General features: G+C 43.8%; 1 protein-coding gene across 1 annotated transcript; it reads right to left on the reverse strand.

Annotated features, from left to right (window-relative positions):
* Positions 1 to 221: 221 nt before the first annotated feature.
* On the reverse strand, positions 222 to 13,267 carry polr2a (RNA polymerase II subunit A). The gene is made up of 29 exons (XM_046380353.1): positions 12,920 to 13,267; positions 11,974 to 12,106; positions 11,731 to 11,867; positions 11,434 to 11,607; positions 11,058 to 11,339; positions 10,755 to 10,916; positions 10,401 to 10,621; positions 10,154 to 10,286; positions 9,910 to 10,034; positions 9,617 to 9,827; positions 9,331 to 9,540; positions 9,077 to 9,245; positions 8,840 to 8,934; positions 8,496 to 8,699; positions 8,179 to 8,401; positions 7,868 to 8,051; positions 7,596 to 7,767; positions 7,399 to 7,504; positions 6,752 to 6,957; positions 6,372 to 6,635; positions 5,998 to 6,205; positions 5,812 to 5,912; positions 5,617 to 5,721; positions 5,266 to 5,448; positions 4,968 to 5,171; positions 4,686 to 4,872; positions 4,468 to 4,581; positions 4,224 to 4,373; positions 222 to 3,922 (listed from the first exon to the last, which is right to left on the reverse strand). Exons 1-29 carry the CDS (start codon positions 13,004 to 13,006, stop codon positions 2,772 to 2,774), a joined length of 5,901 nt encoding a protein of 1,966 aa, XP_046236309.1. The 5' UTR covers positions 13,007 to 13,267; the 3' UTR covers positions 222 to 2,771.
* Between the last annotated feature and the right edge of the window lie 3,337 nt (positions 13,268 to 16,604).

Genomic DNA, 16,604 nt, shown 5'->3' on the forward strand with positions numbered 1-16,604 from the left:
AACAAATTTGCCTTGTGACTGTGGTGGCACAGAGTGATAAAAGTGGTAATACTTTATGAAATGAATAAATCAACAAAAAAGCTTAAGTCTATTTGATATTTGTCTCCATAACAACTAAAGCATGTCCTTTTTCCAATACACCAAAGAGTAGCTTTTGTTCCTGCACAAAGCTGACATCTAACCAGCTAACTTAAAGTTGAGTGACATTAAACACAAAGACATGTAGTAAAACTTTTATTAATTATTTTCCAAGTCAAAAAACAAACAGAACAAAGATACAGAGAACGAGATAATGAATTGATTTCTGTACAGTGGCAATTTCAAGTTAAACTTTACTTTGCCCAGACATGTGAAGTCTTTCCTCAGTTTGAAACCCTGTCTCGCCTTCAGACGCATGCTAACCGCACACGCACACACTCATTCATACAACGCAGGAGTCCCGATGTTCTGAATTGACCGGACAGCACACGGTGAAGACATAAGGATTAGATGCAAAAATAGTGGACAAAATATCACAATGTCTGGGGCTTAGGTCCACCATAATATTTACTAAGTGCAATCACCACATCAGCTTTATCGCAAAGGCCAGAAGACGCAGTCCTTTCAATTCAAGACCATCTTGGAAGCAATGTTTAACAAAATCTGACAAGTCATTTAAACTGTTTGTACTTAATCTTCTCAGGACTCCCAGTCAGACCCAATACCCCCCCCAAATCACAGGTACATACACTGGTAGAAAAAAGAAAACACTGATTTCAGAGATGAGGATCACTTGTGGATGAAGGGGGAAGAGGGAGGAGACCCAGCAAATCCAATAAATTCAGAAACTGCATCGAATGATCAAATGGAACGAGGAGGGAATGGAAAAATTGGTTTCCATTGTTATCAGGTGTATGTTCGGTTCCCTGACACAGTCAAACTAGGTTGTGTAATGTGACAAAGCACCCATACTCAAAAAGAAAGTCACACTAATGTAGTGGGTAAGGGTTTGGTTTTTTTTTTTTGTTTTTAACACAGAGGCCCTGTTTGTTTCTTTGGACGCTCTCTGCTTAAAAGAAAATAAAATTGTTCCACGAAGTTGTGAAGCAAAAAGCCAACAGGAGGACAAATGTTGCCCTCTGGCATCCCAAAAAAAGGAAAACACTGAACTGAAGACTGAAATTTTTGCCCTTTTTGCCTTTAACTGAAGCAACGTCAAGACTTGCTGATGGCATGCAATGTCCTGTAGAACTGTTAGTGAAAAGAACAGTTGCTGTCACGGCAACAAACTTGGTACTGTTGGAGAGAGTGAGGGCTAAAAAAAAGAGCACTCCCCTCCATCCTCTGCCCCTTCATCCACAGTGTTTCAACATGAGCCTCCTGCAAACAGGTTCACAAAGTCACCAAAAGCAAACTAGAGAAAAACAAAACAAAAAAAAATTATTATTATTTTCCTCTATTCATATTCACACAGAATAGTAGTTAACTTTCTTTCTTAAATAAATTGAAGAGTCCAAATAATCCTGTGTACAAGTCAGCTATCAGAAATGGGACGAAGATTAGCAAGACGTGGGAGGGATTTGGGTAAAAAAAAAAAAAAAATCAAACTAAAGCTTGATTAAAATGTATTAACATGTGCTACTCATGCAAACAATGACAAAAGCAGCAACGCCAAACTAGTATGCCTCGTCCACGTGTGCCCCATTTCCTCCTAGAATCAAAACTGAAGACAGAGTAATCATTCTATTATTTTTTCCCATATAAATCTTTAAATTCCCACTGTCATGGGAAGAATATTATCAGGAAAAGTGTTTTTTTTTTGTTTCCCTCTCTTCTGATGCACAAGTCCCCAAAATGGTGGAGGACAAGAGGATGCTGGTGGGTGTTTTCATGACATCTTTCAGGTTTTGTCTTTGGGGTGTGAAGGAGGAAGAGGGGAGGGTGATGGGTACATACACCTATGTAGGTCAGTGATGTTGAGAGTGAAATTTCATTTCCCTGCAAGCCAGTTTCTCTCTCTCTCTCCTATCATGTATTTCTGCTGATCATCCAACTTTCTTCTTCAGACAACTTGACGATTTTAAACATATCAGACACCAAAAGCTTCATCTCTGATCCACAAAACGTAACCCAAGACTGGCAGCAACTGTAGTAGCAACAAGTAGCAACAAAAGCAGCAAAAAGTCTCAAGAAGATACACCTTGGTGAAATATGCAGTAAACAAAGTGTAAACCTTACCGCCTTGATTTTCTTTAGAGCTTATGCTTTAGCGATTAATACAATCCACTTCTCAAAAAGGCTTTTGGCAATATGTATGCTTTCCACAACTATACACCCAACATTTAGAAAATGAGAGAGAGACTGGATGCAGCACACTATAAAGTTAAAAAGGGACATTTTATCCCCGTTATGTGTTCACCACATCTTCCCCTCCTTTTAGTTTCCTTTTGGGATTCGCAGTTTTGCTCCAACCCCCATGTGAAAATTAAAAAACCTATTTCAAAAGGCAGCCTTTTTTTTCCTTCAGGCAAAGCAGTTCAAGTCTTTCACATATTAGTTCTAACAATATCTTGTGGTAAAAGGGAGACCCCCCCCCCCCCCAGATAATCAAGATTGGAGGATAACAGAGATCCCCCAAAGGAGAAATTTCCTCCAAGAGAAACAATCACAACTGGGACCCCTGTGGCTAGAAGATCCGCCACCTCCAGCTGGTTAAAAGGTGCTGTCCTTCAGGTGTCCACCATGAGGTGACGGGGTTTCTTCAGCTGCCTCCCCTTCTCATCCGCAGCTCATCAGTTGTTCTCCTCGTCGCTGTCGTCAGGGCTGATGGCTGGGCTGTAGGTTGGTGAGGTGGGGCTGTATCCAGGTGAGGTGGGGCTGTATGTGGAACCTTTAGGACTAGTTGGCGAGTATGTAGGAGAGGTGGGCGAGTACTTGGGTGAGGTTGGGGAGTAAGTAGGGGAGGTCGGGGAGTATTTGGGGCTGGTGGGGGTGTAAGTAGGGGAGGTGGGGGAGTAGGTGGGAGAGGTGGGGCTGTATTTTGGAGTTGTTGGGGAGTAGGTGGGAGAAGTCGGGGAGTACTTCGGCGAGGTTGGGGAGTACTTTGGCGAGGTTGGGGAGTATTTGGGAGAGGTGGGAGTATACTCCGGGGAGCTGGGGCTGTACGAGGGTGAAGTCGGGGTATATTTGGGGGAAGTGGGGGAATAGGAGGGGGAACTGGGGCTGTATGAGGGGGAGCTGGGTGTGTAGGTGGGCGACTGCGGGGTATAACGTGGACTGGAGGGCGAGTAGGACGGAGAGGTGGGAGAGTACGAGGGAGAAGTGGGGGAGTAGTTGGGGCTGGTCGGGGTGTAGTTGGGGGAGGTTGGAGAGTAAGAGGGGGATGTAGGGGAGTAGGAGGGAGAAGTGGGGGAGTAACTGGGCGAGGTGGGAGTGTAGTTTGGCGATGTGGGGCTGTAGCTTGGTGACGTGGGAGAGTAAGAGGGGGATGTGGGAGAGTAGGATGGGGAGGTGGGGGAGTAAGATGGAGATGTGGGAGAATAAGAGGGAGAGGTGGGTGAGTAAGAAGGTGAGGTAGGTGAATAGCTGGGTGACGTTGGGCTGTAGCTCGGCGACGTCGGGCTGTAGCTTGGTGAGGTGGGAGAGTAAGAGGGGGATGTGGGGGAGTAGGACGGGGAGGTAGGGGAGTAGGAGGGAGACGTTGGGGAATAAGATGGAGATGTGGGTGAATAAGAAGGGGAGGTTGGGGAGTAACTGGGCGAGGTGGGGGAGTAGGAAGGAGATGTCGGGCTGTAATTGGGGCTGGTGGGGGAGTAAGAGGGAGAAGTGGGAGAGTAGGAGGGTGATGTTGGGGAGTAGCCTGGGCTCTGCGGGGTGTAGCCTCCAGGGGAGCGAGGCTCGTAGGCCGGGGAGGTGGGTGAGTAGTTGGGTGACATGGCTCCGCCTAAAGAAGAAAATTATTTTCATTGCTGATTATTCTGCAAGTTAGATCATCAATTAATCATTTGGCCAATGATGTTGAAAATACCTGAATGTCTGAATGTTTATAATGTACATACTGTACAATGTGAATACTGTTTAAATTTGTCAAAAAGTACAACATCAGTCATTTTTCCCTCTCATACATTCTGTTTTTGTTTGATACCAATTTGTACAAAGAAATCTGACTCAAAAAGTCAAAAGCTCATCTCATCTTAAACCAGCTGTAGCCTCAGAGAAAACAGAGATTTCACCAGTATTCTAACCTGGAGATGGGATGTACGGGCTGGCAGGCCCTGGAGATCCTGGAGATCCAGGAGTGGGAGACCAGGCCGGTGAGTAGCCTGGAGAGAAGCCACTTGCATCTGATGCTGCACTGGGAGAGAAACCTGCTGCTCCAGGGGTCATGCCGCTTCCTGGAAGAACAACAACAACAAAAAAAACCCTCAGTGACTGAAGCCCCCCGCGAAAAAAGAAGACAAGCCAAAAGCAACCTGGGCGTACACTCACCAACACTGGGGGACCAGGCACCATAGGCTGGTGTTGCTCCTGTGTTCCACGGAGTCATGGCAGGTGACATACCACTCATTGGACTCGGCACTGTGCCAAAGAACATGCCAGTAGCTGCAAACAGGACGGACAAAGAACATTAATATCACATCTTTTCCACCATAGTGACTGTACAATAAATAACCTGCATTATAGCCGACAAACGTCTCCACACTTACGTCCAGCCACGCTGATGCCAGGTATGTTGGTAGGGATCTCCATGCCATATTTACACTTTTCAGCATCCAAAAGCAGGTCAAAGCATCCTGTGCCAGCTGGAGCGAGCTGGCCTAGCATGATGTTCTCCGAGACGCCCTTCATGGGGTCAGACTCACCATGGGATGAGGCCTCCATTAACACGTCCACCTGGAAGAGGAAATACGAGAAAAAAAACAGTTAATAAGGAAGTTTCTTCTAATGACTTAGACTTTATTTGTTCAATTAATTGAACATCCTCTCACCGTCTCCTCAAAGGAACACTTCATGAGTGGTCCTGTATCTTGACGGTTGATGCCATGACGTGTGATGGCCATCAGGTGACCGCGGCATGTCATGGTGTCACAGAGCAGAGCCAAGTGACGGTAGTTGACGTAGGAGCCATCAAAGGAGATGACGTGGTACAACTCTCTCTCCAGAGCCTTTCGCACTGCCTCAATTCCCAACACCTACAGGCAAGAGGAAACGGAGGAGGAGGAAAAATGAATAACTTCAACCTGTAATTCTACCGCCAAGAAAAAACTGTTTTTCATGCTTTCATACCGTGAAGATCTCCACGATGTCGTTGGAAGTGGTCCTGACCGGATCTACGTCCTTCTCGCTGAGGACCCTCATGAGGCTCACTCCGTCTGTCTCAAGGATCCACTCCTGCAGGGCCTTGAACTCACCATCCTCTGTGATGATGATCTTCTTCTTGTTGTCAGTCTGGGGTAAGTGCATGTACACCTGGAGAAGAGTGTGAGCTTTGACTTACAGCCACGAGTACATTACATGTGCTTCAATATTCAATGTGTGCTCAATCCTAATAAGAAGCTTGTGCGAGACCAGCAATGAGCCTGCACCAGAAACCTACTGTGAGTAGGCATCGTTATCTGAGCGTGTTCACTGTGTTACCTTGCTGATCTGCTCAATGCCTTGAAGGGTCATGTCCGTCAGCATGTTGGACTCGATGCACCTCAAGAACACATCGTCATCCATTTTGTCCACCACCTCCTCATCCTAGAAAAAAAAAGGAGGACGACAGTTATTTATGATGAATAAGGAAATTGTCTACAGCATGTCTTTACTGAATATCATATTAGTGTTCACCTCCTGGAACTTGTTCTCATCACTATTCATGATTCTGATTCGCAGGACAAGCTTCTCGGCGTTGTCATCATTGAAAATACAGTTCAGGTCATCTCCAAAGCCTGGCAGAAGAATTAAATGTCATCAGGGGGAAAAGCGCCTTGTTTCTGTTCAAGTGCTAAATGAGCATACGTGGACACAACTGACCTGCATTGATCTTCTCTGCAATCTGCTCCATGGTCAGCTTGCGATCAGTCATGTGCTTGCGGTCGAGCTCGATGCGCAGCAGCCACGGCGAAATGCGCGTCACATCAAAGTCGGGCATCTCGTAGTAGACGTTCACCCACTCCTGGTCCTCAGCCACCACAGTGTTCTGAGGGTTTGGGTCGTAGTAAATGGCTGTGTTAGCCGTCACCTGTATTAAAAAAAAAAAAAAAAGACAATATTTAGTCAATGCTTTTAAACATGGAAGAAATTAATTTGTTTATATTACACTACTGGATATGGAAAGGTGAAGTAAGGAGGTCTGTGGATTAAAAATAAAACTACATTAACAGAAACTGTCCAACGATTTTCCTCACCTTTCGCAGTGTGGTATGCTCCAGTCGACAGAGGATGTCCTTCGCCCTCTCAGCGTCGCGTGCTGCCTGACCCAGCAGGAAAACGGTCAGCGAGGGGGTCTTGGGCCTCTTGGAGATGTTGATCAACTCCTTTAGACGAGGCACACCGAGTGTTACGTTCTTGGCAGACACACCAGCGTAGTGGAAAGTGTTGAGGGTCATCTGGGTGGCTGGCTCTCCCAGCGACTGAGCAGCCAGAGCGCCAACCATTTCACCAGGGTGGGCCTGGGAACAGAGGAAAACATGGGATTAACAGGAACATGAATAAGTTGTTTGTGTTCAACAGTCTAGCAGAGATCCGACTGCTCTTAAACAACTCTTTAACAATATACTAAACTTACAATGGATTGGTTGAATTTAGTCTCAATCTCTCCCAGCAGCCAGTCGAAGGCCTCAGTGGAAAGGCGGAACTCCTCCGTCATGCGTTTGGAGCAGAGTGTAGAGCGTAGGTGGATGTTGAAGAGCAGGGTGGCGTTTTGCTGGGCCTGTTTGCTCAGCGGGTCATCGCCATTCACAATCACAAGCTTCTTACTCAGCTCCAGAACGCCTGGCCATCCGAACACACACACACACACACACAGGATTAAGATTTCTACCACAAAGTTACGTTTAAGTATTGACATTTATGAGGCTTTCAGGTGTAGTTTTGTACTGTCTGAAAATACAACAGCGTAGGCAAAAAATGTACATGTATTTTATTTGGATTGTCTGTACTGTGAGGCTATGAGTCTCTCTGGCAAAGAGACTTTAACTGTTTAGGCAGGGATTCACCGGGTAGCTTTACATGGCTTACAGAAGCACCTGAGGACAGGCCAGGCCACAACCTCCTAGTTCTAATCCTACCACCAGTGCTTCTTCCACGTGGTTTACAAAATCCTATAGCCGCTGACACTGTGCCTGCCAACTTGGTTGTGTGAGGTAAGAGCCAACAGTGACTGTTAAGACTGGTTGTTGTTGGTTCAATAAGGTTTGTTGTTTTTGAGCTCACCTTCAACAACCCTCAGGGGATTCAGGTCTGTTGGGGTTCGAGTGTTGATGCGGAAGATCTTCTGGGCATTCCAGATCATTCTGGCCAGGTTGCATGGCAGCACCACCTGCAGGGCGAAAAGAAACATTGTCTTATTGGGGTATTTTTGATTTCACGTGGCAGACCAAGAGACTATTCTTGAGCAGAGGTGACCTTACCTTACTGTCACCGGTGGGGAAAATGGCTCGCAGGATCTCCCGGTCTTCCTTCATCTTTTCAAACTCCCTCTCCAAGGAACTCTGCACATGGGCGTTGGTCAGCACTTCTTTTACTACGTCTTCCTGCAGTGTCCGTCTCAGCGCTCGCTCATTGGTGCAATCAAACTTAAACCTAGAAATTCATTAAGTAATATTATGCATTTAGTTGAATGAAGTTACACTGTGTTTGGGGCTTGAACACACACTGACATGAATATTGATGTGTAACTCACTTCTTTTCAAAGGCCTTGTTTGAGGGTTTGAGTGTTGCCAGGTTTTGGAACTCAACGTTCTCTCCTGCCAGGCCATCCTCACCGTACCGCAGCTGAACCACCTGGTTGATGGAGTTACGCACTGTGCCATCGTACTTCACCATCACAGACTCCATGGACTTGATGAGACGACGCTGGATGTAACCTGGTAGTATAGATAAATAAAATAAATTAAAGCTCAAATGTCTATTGCTGTTATTGGCCAGTCAACTTAAATGCCTTTACTGTCTGTGATTTATTGACCAGTCTCTCACCCAGCTGCCTGGACTTACCAGTCTCAGCAGTCTTCACAGCTGTGTCGATCAGACCCTCTCTGCCTCCCATAGCGTGGAAGAAAAACTCTGTTGGTGTCAGGCCTGCCAGGTAGGAGTTCTCCACAAATCCTCGACTCTCAGGACCATAGTCATCCTTAATGAAGTGAGGCAATGTGCGGTGTTTGAAGCCGAAGGGAATTCGTTTACCCTCCACGTTCTGCTGCCCCACCACTGCAATAACCTGAGTAAGTGGCACAGAGATTCAAGTGTCAAAGAAAATGTGTATAAATCACTAATTTATTGTGAGCGTATGATAGTTCGGTGGATCCTTTTACCTGCGAGATGTTAATCTTTGATCCTTTAGAACCAGCCACCACCATGGACTTGAAGTTATTGTACTCAGACAGAGACTTCTGCGCTGAGGATCCTGTTTTGTCACGAGCGTCGTTCAGGATACGATTCACTTGATTCTCAAAAGTCTGCCTCAGTGTGTTACCAGGGGTTGGCTCCAGCTCATTGTTGTGGGCTTTCTCGATGACCTGAGTAACAAAAGGCAAAGAAAAATTTCACTTTTCAAATGTAATTCATGCTGAAAACTAATACAATCATGTTGAAATAGCCACAAGTTTTTCTGGTTGTTTAACAAATGTGCATGAAAAAACAAATACTTCATGCTTACTTCAATCACATCCTGTTTGGCTTTCTTGATGGTATTTTGGATGTCAAGGTAGGTCTTGGCGTCAGCAATGGAGTCACCAATACCAATGGAATGACCTGAAGAAAAGGAGCAAATTTAATATAAAGGGTCGATGGCAAAACCACTATGTATCAGTTTTGAAAAATAGAATTATTGCCCAATGCTTATCATTCACTGTAATACGGCAACAAACTCATGTTCCCTTTACTGTTTTCTTACCTTCGATGAGCAGCCAGTTGTTGACCACAGTCTGAATGTTGGAGTAGAAGAGTCTGGTGATGTCGTGACCCATCTCCAGGTAAGAGATGTGGACAAGGGAGCCGGCGGAGGTTCCCAGGGATTTCTTACACAGGATTCCCATGATCAACTCACCGTTCTCCACTATGACCTGTGTGAATGAATGGGATGTGAGGTCACTCGCACTATCATTTAATTTTTCATTCTTAGTTGTGGTAATAATCAGGATATTGTACCTTGGTGTCGCCGGGTGAGATGTGTTTGTAGGGGCCGCTGTCTTCATCATCAGGATGAGTGCTGTGTGTGCGGATCACGTTAATGTGTCCAGGAATGATTAGGCTGAAGATCTGCTTGCCGGTCCACAGAGGACGGGGCTTGAGGATGGCCGGCTGAGGCACTTTACCATCCCAGGTGGAGAGGAACATGAGGAGGTTCATCACTTCACCCTGTGGCAGAGAAACCCGCCGTGTTAAGAACCTTTCACACAAGAAACTGCTTTCGATCTCGTAACGATCTACTTACTCTCTCTAAGAAGACATCTCTCTTGGTGAATTTACGGACAGCTGTGAGGGTGTCCTGCACGATACCCATGACGGGCCTGTTGGACTGGGGTGTGACGATCATACGCGGCACCATGGCCAGCTCCTGGATCTCGGCCCTCGTCTCGAGGGACTGAGGCAGGTGGAGGTTCATCTCATCCCCGTCAAAGTCAGCATTGTATGGGGTGGTGACACTAGACAGCGACAGGAGGATGGAATGTTAGAACTGCTACACCACACAGATGATTTCAGTCAAGGATGTTCGTCATTTGGTACCTGAGGTTGAGTCGAAATGTCGACCATGGCAGAATCCTGACCCTGTGTCCCATCATGGACATTTTATGTAGTGTAGGCTGTCGGTTGAAGATGACGATGTCACCATCACACATGTGTCTTTCCACCTAAACAGAGGAAAAAATATCAGCTTTAGCCTGGATGAAAAGTTAGTACAAATAATCAACGAATGAAAGAAGATCTTTGTGGTATACTCTAGAGCTACATATAGCTATTTTAATCTTGCCTTGTAGCCAATCTGCAGATGAAGGTCACTTGGTTTGGGGTGGAATCGCAGGTCAATTCTGTCTCCATTGTCACGAATGATGTATTTGGCTCCTGGGTACTGGCTGTTGCCTCTTCGCACCAGTTCTTGTAGTCTAGGATGGTCATCAGAATAAATTAGCTGACAGTACAGCTGGGTTTTTTTTTTGCTTTTTTACACATTTTATATAAACGCATTACAAAAAGTTTTTTACTTTGATAAAAAGTACCTGTCAATATTAAAGGGTGTGACAATTTCTGGAAAGGTCATATTGGCTGCGATGGATCGTGGTACGCCCACTTGGTCGATTTGCAGGTTGGGGTCTGGGGTGATGACAGTTCGAGCAGAGAAGTCCACACGCTTGCCCATAAGGTTACCTCGGACTCGCCCCTCTTTCCCCTTTAGACGCTGTTTAATAGATTTGAGAGGACGGCCAGACTTTTGCATTGCCTGTGAAAGAAACATTAATTGTAATTCAAGCACCATAAAATACTGTGCAAAACCATAATACACAAAAAACTGCAACAAAGACTGGGCTCATTGTCTTACTTTAACACAAGGCAGTGACAAAGTGTATAAATACCCTGGGCAAGCCCGGCAATTCGTTGTCCACCATGGTGGCTACATGAAACTGAAGAAGTTTGACATCCTCAGCTATGACGTGAGCAGCCGCACCGCTCTGCTCATTTCGTCTCAGCTGGTTGTTGATTTTGACAATGTCAGCCAGCTTGTGGGTCAAGTCATCCTGTAAAACAGAAGATAATAAAATGATTTGTTGTCATCGTCCCATGTAGATCTCATTTTCACACTGTTTAATATCATGCACGAACCAATACGCAGTCTAACAGCAAAACAAAACATTCATCCTGGGATCCTATTATTTTACCTGGTTGCGAGCAGAGCCCTGCATGACGACAGCAGGCCTGACAGCCAGTGGAGGCACAGGCAACACAGTTACAATCATCCATTCTGGTCGGGCGAACTTGGGGTCCATGCCCAAGATGATGTCCTCTTCATCTGCAATGCGCTTGAAGATCTCATGCACACGCTCTGGACTCAGTAGGATTTTCTTCTCCTGAGAATCCTCATTAACGTGCTTCCACTCGGCATACAGTTCCAGGCCAGAGCGTCTGATACGTGGCTGGTAGCGTCCACAGCCACCATGGCCCTTCACCAGTCAAAAACAATAAGTTGAGTAAGACCACAAAGAGTTGTGCGGTAAAATGGTCATTAGCAAAGGTAAAATGATTCCGTCCACATACCTTCTCTTTGGTGATGTCCTCCTCAGTCTCCTGCTGTTCCACTCCAAATTTGTTGTCCATCTCCTCCCCTCCTTCACAAATATTTTTTCCTTTGCACAGCTCATACACGTGTGTCAAACGCTTCCTGGGTTGCCCTTTAGATTTTGCCAGGATGTCTTTGATCTTTGGATTGTTCTAGAGGTAGAAAAAATTAAATAACAAAATTGTAAAGGCTATGAGCAAGACTCAAATTATACTTTTATTACAAAATATCAGTGGACATTTATCATTATGGATGGTAACATTTCGAGTACTTACTGAATCCACTAGTAGCTTAGAGCAAAAGAAGCAGACACATCGAAGGACCTTCATTATCTTTGTTATGAAGCCGACATGGAAAACTGGCTTTGCCAGTTCTATGTGCCCAAAGTGACCAGGACATTCTGTCATGTTGCCTGAGGAAACAAAAATCCATGTATATAAGATTAAGTCCTGATGTCAGGGAGGGGCTGCTGTCAACTGATCAACATTTTAGCATGAAATGATAACATGATAATGTACCTGCACATGTCTGACATCGTCCCGTTCGTTCTATGACCCCTTGTCTTGGGTCCATAAGGCCACCAAGTTTCGGACGTCCTCCTTCAGTTGTTTCGGGGTATTTAATTCCCCCTTCTGTAACTGACATCCGTTTCTGGCAAGAAACACATGTGCATAAGTTGATGACACAATAATCAGCAGTTGATCATCTATGGTCAGTGCTGAAATATCAATAACTCCGCATATCCGTCAGTTATAGAGATTTATTTTTCACAACCAGTTATCCACATCAGTGACAGAAACTAAATTTCTGTAAACCATCAACCAGTATTTGGTGCCAAAATATTACTTCTATTCATACAGTTTATCAAACAAACATAGCCGTACTCAACGTAAATTGTGCAAACAATAACTTCCAACGTGATATAAAACGTTATGCTCAGTTGCATAAATTAACATTATTCCTATAACACCAAATCCTGGGTTTAACAAAGAAAACATGCATATCTGACTTTGTTGAAGTACCCTTTTATTCATTTATTGTGTGAGAAAACATACCAACAGTACATTGCGACCAGTGGTAAAACTTAACAAGCCGAGTTCACAACGAGTAACTAAAAAAACCCAAACATACAAACAAAAAAAACATAGTGTCGACTTACTCATGGGCCTATAGTGTACACTATATAAAAAAGAAGGGGGTTTAATTGATGTGATAGCGTGGATCCCTTTTAAGAATGTTGTGCTTTAAGTTTTTCAAACTTCTTGCTACATGCTAGTTAGCACAAGCTCCATCAGCCTGACGAAGCTAGCTAGGCTAGGCTAACAGGAAGCATTTTCTGTTGTAAACAGAATCATGTTTGTGTCCCATATGCTTAACTACGAATTAAGTCAAGAAAGTCTAAGAGCGATGTACGATATGTTCGAAAATTAATAAAACACCCCATTCCCCAAAAAGAAAACCTACAAGTTCATCGGGGCTGATGATGCCGAACTGCACTCTCCTGATCGTGCGCAATGGGCATGCGCTGTCGCCGGAGGGCGGTCCGTGCATCCTGTCTATTCAAAGAGACGCGTCCTTCTTCGGCACGCCGCTTTGTGAGCAGGAACAGCCTTTAAGTAGTCACCACGACTCTGGTCAGACCGCCAACGGTGACCGGAAAGTCTCCGAAGGCGATATCCCAGGGACCTCTGCTGTCGGTTGCCTTTTTAGCCGGATTATTTGTGCTTTGGTCCTAACTAAGATGGCCACCGACTGTCCCTCTCCCTTTTCCTGATCTACACTCCGGAGCGCTCTAAGCGCTTCTGAGCATGAAGCGGCTCAACGCTTGTTTATATAGACTGAGTGCAGACTACGGGGTCGCACACCCAGAAAGACAGGGACTGATTCTTCGGAAGGTGGGACATAGATCTCAGTAGTAAAACGCTCATTGGCCATTCAAGACAGCTATATGAATAATTCATTTTATACCACGTACAGCCAATTAAAGAACACGTATATTTTTTTAGCGAATCAAAACTAAAGGTGGGTATTGATTTAATCTAAACTCATCCCGATTGGCTTTATTAAAACAGAGTAGGCGGTGAGACGCGTATTTTGCATGCAACGTATGAATATACAATTAAGGTTCTTTTGATTTGTCCATTTTCTTATTAATATTGAGTAGAAGAAAAGGGAAGTCCAATAGTTTCGAAGGAATGCACCTTCTTAGAATAATTTAAACAGAACCCGCCCTCGGTCCGATATTTGCCGAATGTGTCCGATGTGAATTTCTTCCCTCAGAGCAAAAATAAAAAAAATCTGTGTTCTCCCGTTCGTCTCGCTCTAGATCAGCCTGGGCTCTAAGAAAAGAGGCTCAGGGCTGAGGCCTGTTTAAGACCTTTGATTAAACTGGGGAAAATTGTCGAAATACATTATATTTTCATTTCGAAACAACGTATAATGGATTGTTTTCTAGTTATTTTAGAGACATAATGACTAGTCCATTTTTCGTCCTCCGCATTTTTGGATCTCTGGGACTTTGTTGCAATCCTCGGACTCGCCTGCAAGTGATGGCCGGCAAGTGGACTGGATTTCCTGCACGCCTTATAGGAAAGTCTGGGGGAAGCCTAAAGTGTTCGTATAACGGTTGTTTTTAATGGTTTTGGACCACTTTGGCATAGAGACGTTCTTTGAGTGATTTACATCCAGGTGTAGTTTTCATTTTCTTTTACGTTTTTAATATTTTTGTTAAAACGTTAAAAATTGTCTTAGGCCACGTTTTGACAGCAATATGAAATCCCGTGGTTTTTGGCGGTTAATGTTAAGTAACGTTAGTTCGTTATTTGTTTCTGTTTGGTAACTAACTTGAATCATTCAAAAGTGATTATTACAAGTCATTTATTGGCCTGCATGTTACATTTCCAAATCCCAACGTTCAAATTAAGCTTTCTTAGCATTACAGCTGGTGATGTGTTAGCTTAACGTAGGACTACTTTGTCGACAGCGATGGTTGCTTGGTCATTATTTCACACGTTCTCGACAGTTATTACGCACTGTTATTGTATCTTTGATGGCAATATAAAACGTAGCAGTGTTGTATTCAGAGGATCCTTATATGTGAGGTAAGTTAATGTTAAAGTAACCTTATTATTCAGCCTTGTACTGAACATTACGGAACAAAACGTTGAGTTAGCTTAGTAGTATTTAATCATTTGCTGCTTAAATCTCAAGATTGCGCTAGCCAGTATTTGTCTCAATGTTAATACCGAGGCATAGGGTATTGTTTACGATGGCAATGGGATATATAGTATAACGTTGCCTTTATTACTATAAAGGAATTATAGCTAGCTTAGCTCCAGGCCGCTAGCGCCCAACATGGCGGTGCTTGACGATACGTTTCTTGTTGTGAACGAGAAAGATGGAGTCTGGAATATTACTGCGGTAACGCGAGCCGCCTAATGCAAAATTCCTGTTGGCTAACTTGACGGGCCACATACTTGAGCAATTAAAAAAAATATGTAGCCCCCTGACAAAAGGAACAACGATTGTATGAACGTTTATCTCCATTAAACATAATCTATTAGGATATAAAGTGTCGGAGCTGGTGGGAAGTTGGCTAGCCAGTATATCAGTCTTGGTTCTTCGTCGGTGTCGAAGTTGAAGCCATTTTGCTAGCTAACTACGTGCATATTTGTCTGTTATTGGAAGGATACACTTGCTGTGTAGTCAATAATTCGTTTTTATAGTTGGTTTTAACTTGATTATGACAATCGAGGCAATTCATCCTTCTTTGGAATCGTCTGGTTACTAAAAGTTTCGGTGTTTTAGTTAAGTATTAACATGATCTTCAGGGACTAGGAAATGCCACTAGCTTGTTACACAATGGATTTATCCGGTTACTGTGGTTATTTGTATGCAAGAGAAGGTAATAAGAAACGTTTGGTGTTAATCTAAATGTTCTAATGCTGTGTTAATGTATGACTCTTTGAGAGCCATATTTCTCCATTGTCCCTTTCAAGCAGAGGTGTATTTGCATAAGGTGTTAAAATGTGTTTCTTTTCACCGTTTGGGCATCTTATCTTCATACATTTAAATAAGTGAACGTAAAACCTAGACAGTGGTTAAACCACCTCACTATCCCTGTGCCATGATTGCATAATCTCAGTTTGCTGTTTTGTTTATTACATGTAATGACTATGTAACAGTACTCAGAACATTTTGTCACGTTGTGAAACATTTTCTTTGCTGACTTTTTAAATAAAGACACTGAACCAACATGATGGACTTTGGGGTTATTTCTTTCTTTTGTAGTTAAAATAATTTGTTTTTAACATGGACACCTGTTAATATACTGCTTTCATGTTAAGTAGTACAGCTTAGGGTTTTAATGTACTGCTGCCAGCATGAACATGCTTCTTGGCCATCATCTCTTTTTTGGCAGATCCAGCAGAGGAAGGCATCATGCAGGCCCAGAAACAAGGATATAAGCCACATCTGCAGTATCCTTATCCTTAAACCATGTCCTGTTTTATTACAATAAACTGAAAAGAAAACTGCTTGCACACCAGGTTTTAAATTGATAGAAGAATGTGACAGTCAATCACTTTGTTCACCATGTGCCATGCAATACCACGACAATACAAAGGATTCATTATTGACTGGCTGGCTCCCCCGTCTGGCTCATTTTGAGAATGATCAGCGTTGTGAGGACATTGCACAACCACGTTTTCAATGCAGAAGTGAGTCCCACAAGGCCGAACAAAATGCTCCCTCTACTGTTCCAAGAAGGTTAGTACACAGGGGCATGATGGTGTCGACTCTGTAGTTTGGTGGGAGTTCCTTCAAATGTTTTTAAACAGTTGAAAAATCAGATTGTAAGCATCACTGATGATAATGGTTTCCACATTAGTGTGATGTAAGAATCAATGTCCTACCCTGATCTGACCTGCCAATGATAAATTATGAGATTTATACAGATCAATATGGCGACTGCTTGTAAAGGTAGTATACACTGTAGTGGAATGCCCTCAGCTGATACTATAATTTTCATAATTGCCTGAAGTCAACTGTATGTATTGTGTAGTTATGGCAGTGTAGCTCAAGTATTTTATGTAAGTAGTGCTTTAAAGTATTTCCATTTTATGTCTATATAAATGTGTGTGTGTGTCTG

Source organism: Scatophagus argus, chromosome 23 (genome assembly GCF_020382885.2).
Source record: "Scatophagus argus isolate fScaArg1 chromosome 23, fScaArg1.pri, whole genome shotgun sequence".
Taxonomy (NCBI): Eukaryota; Metazoa; Chordata; class Actinopteri; family Scatophagidae; genus Scatophagus; species Scatophagus argus.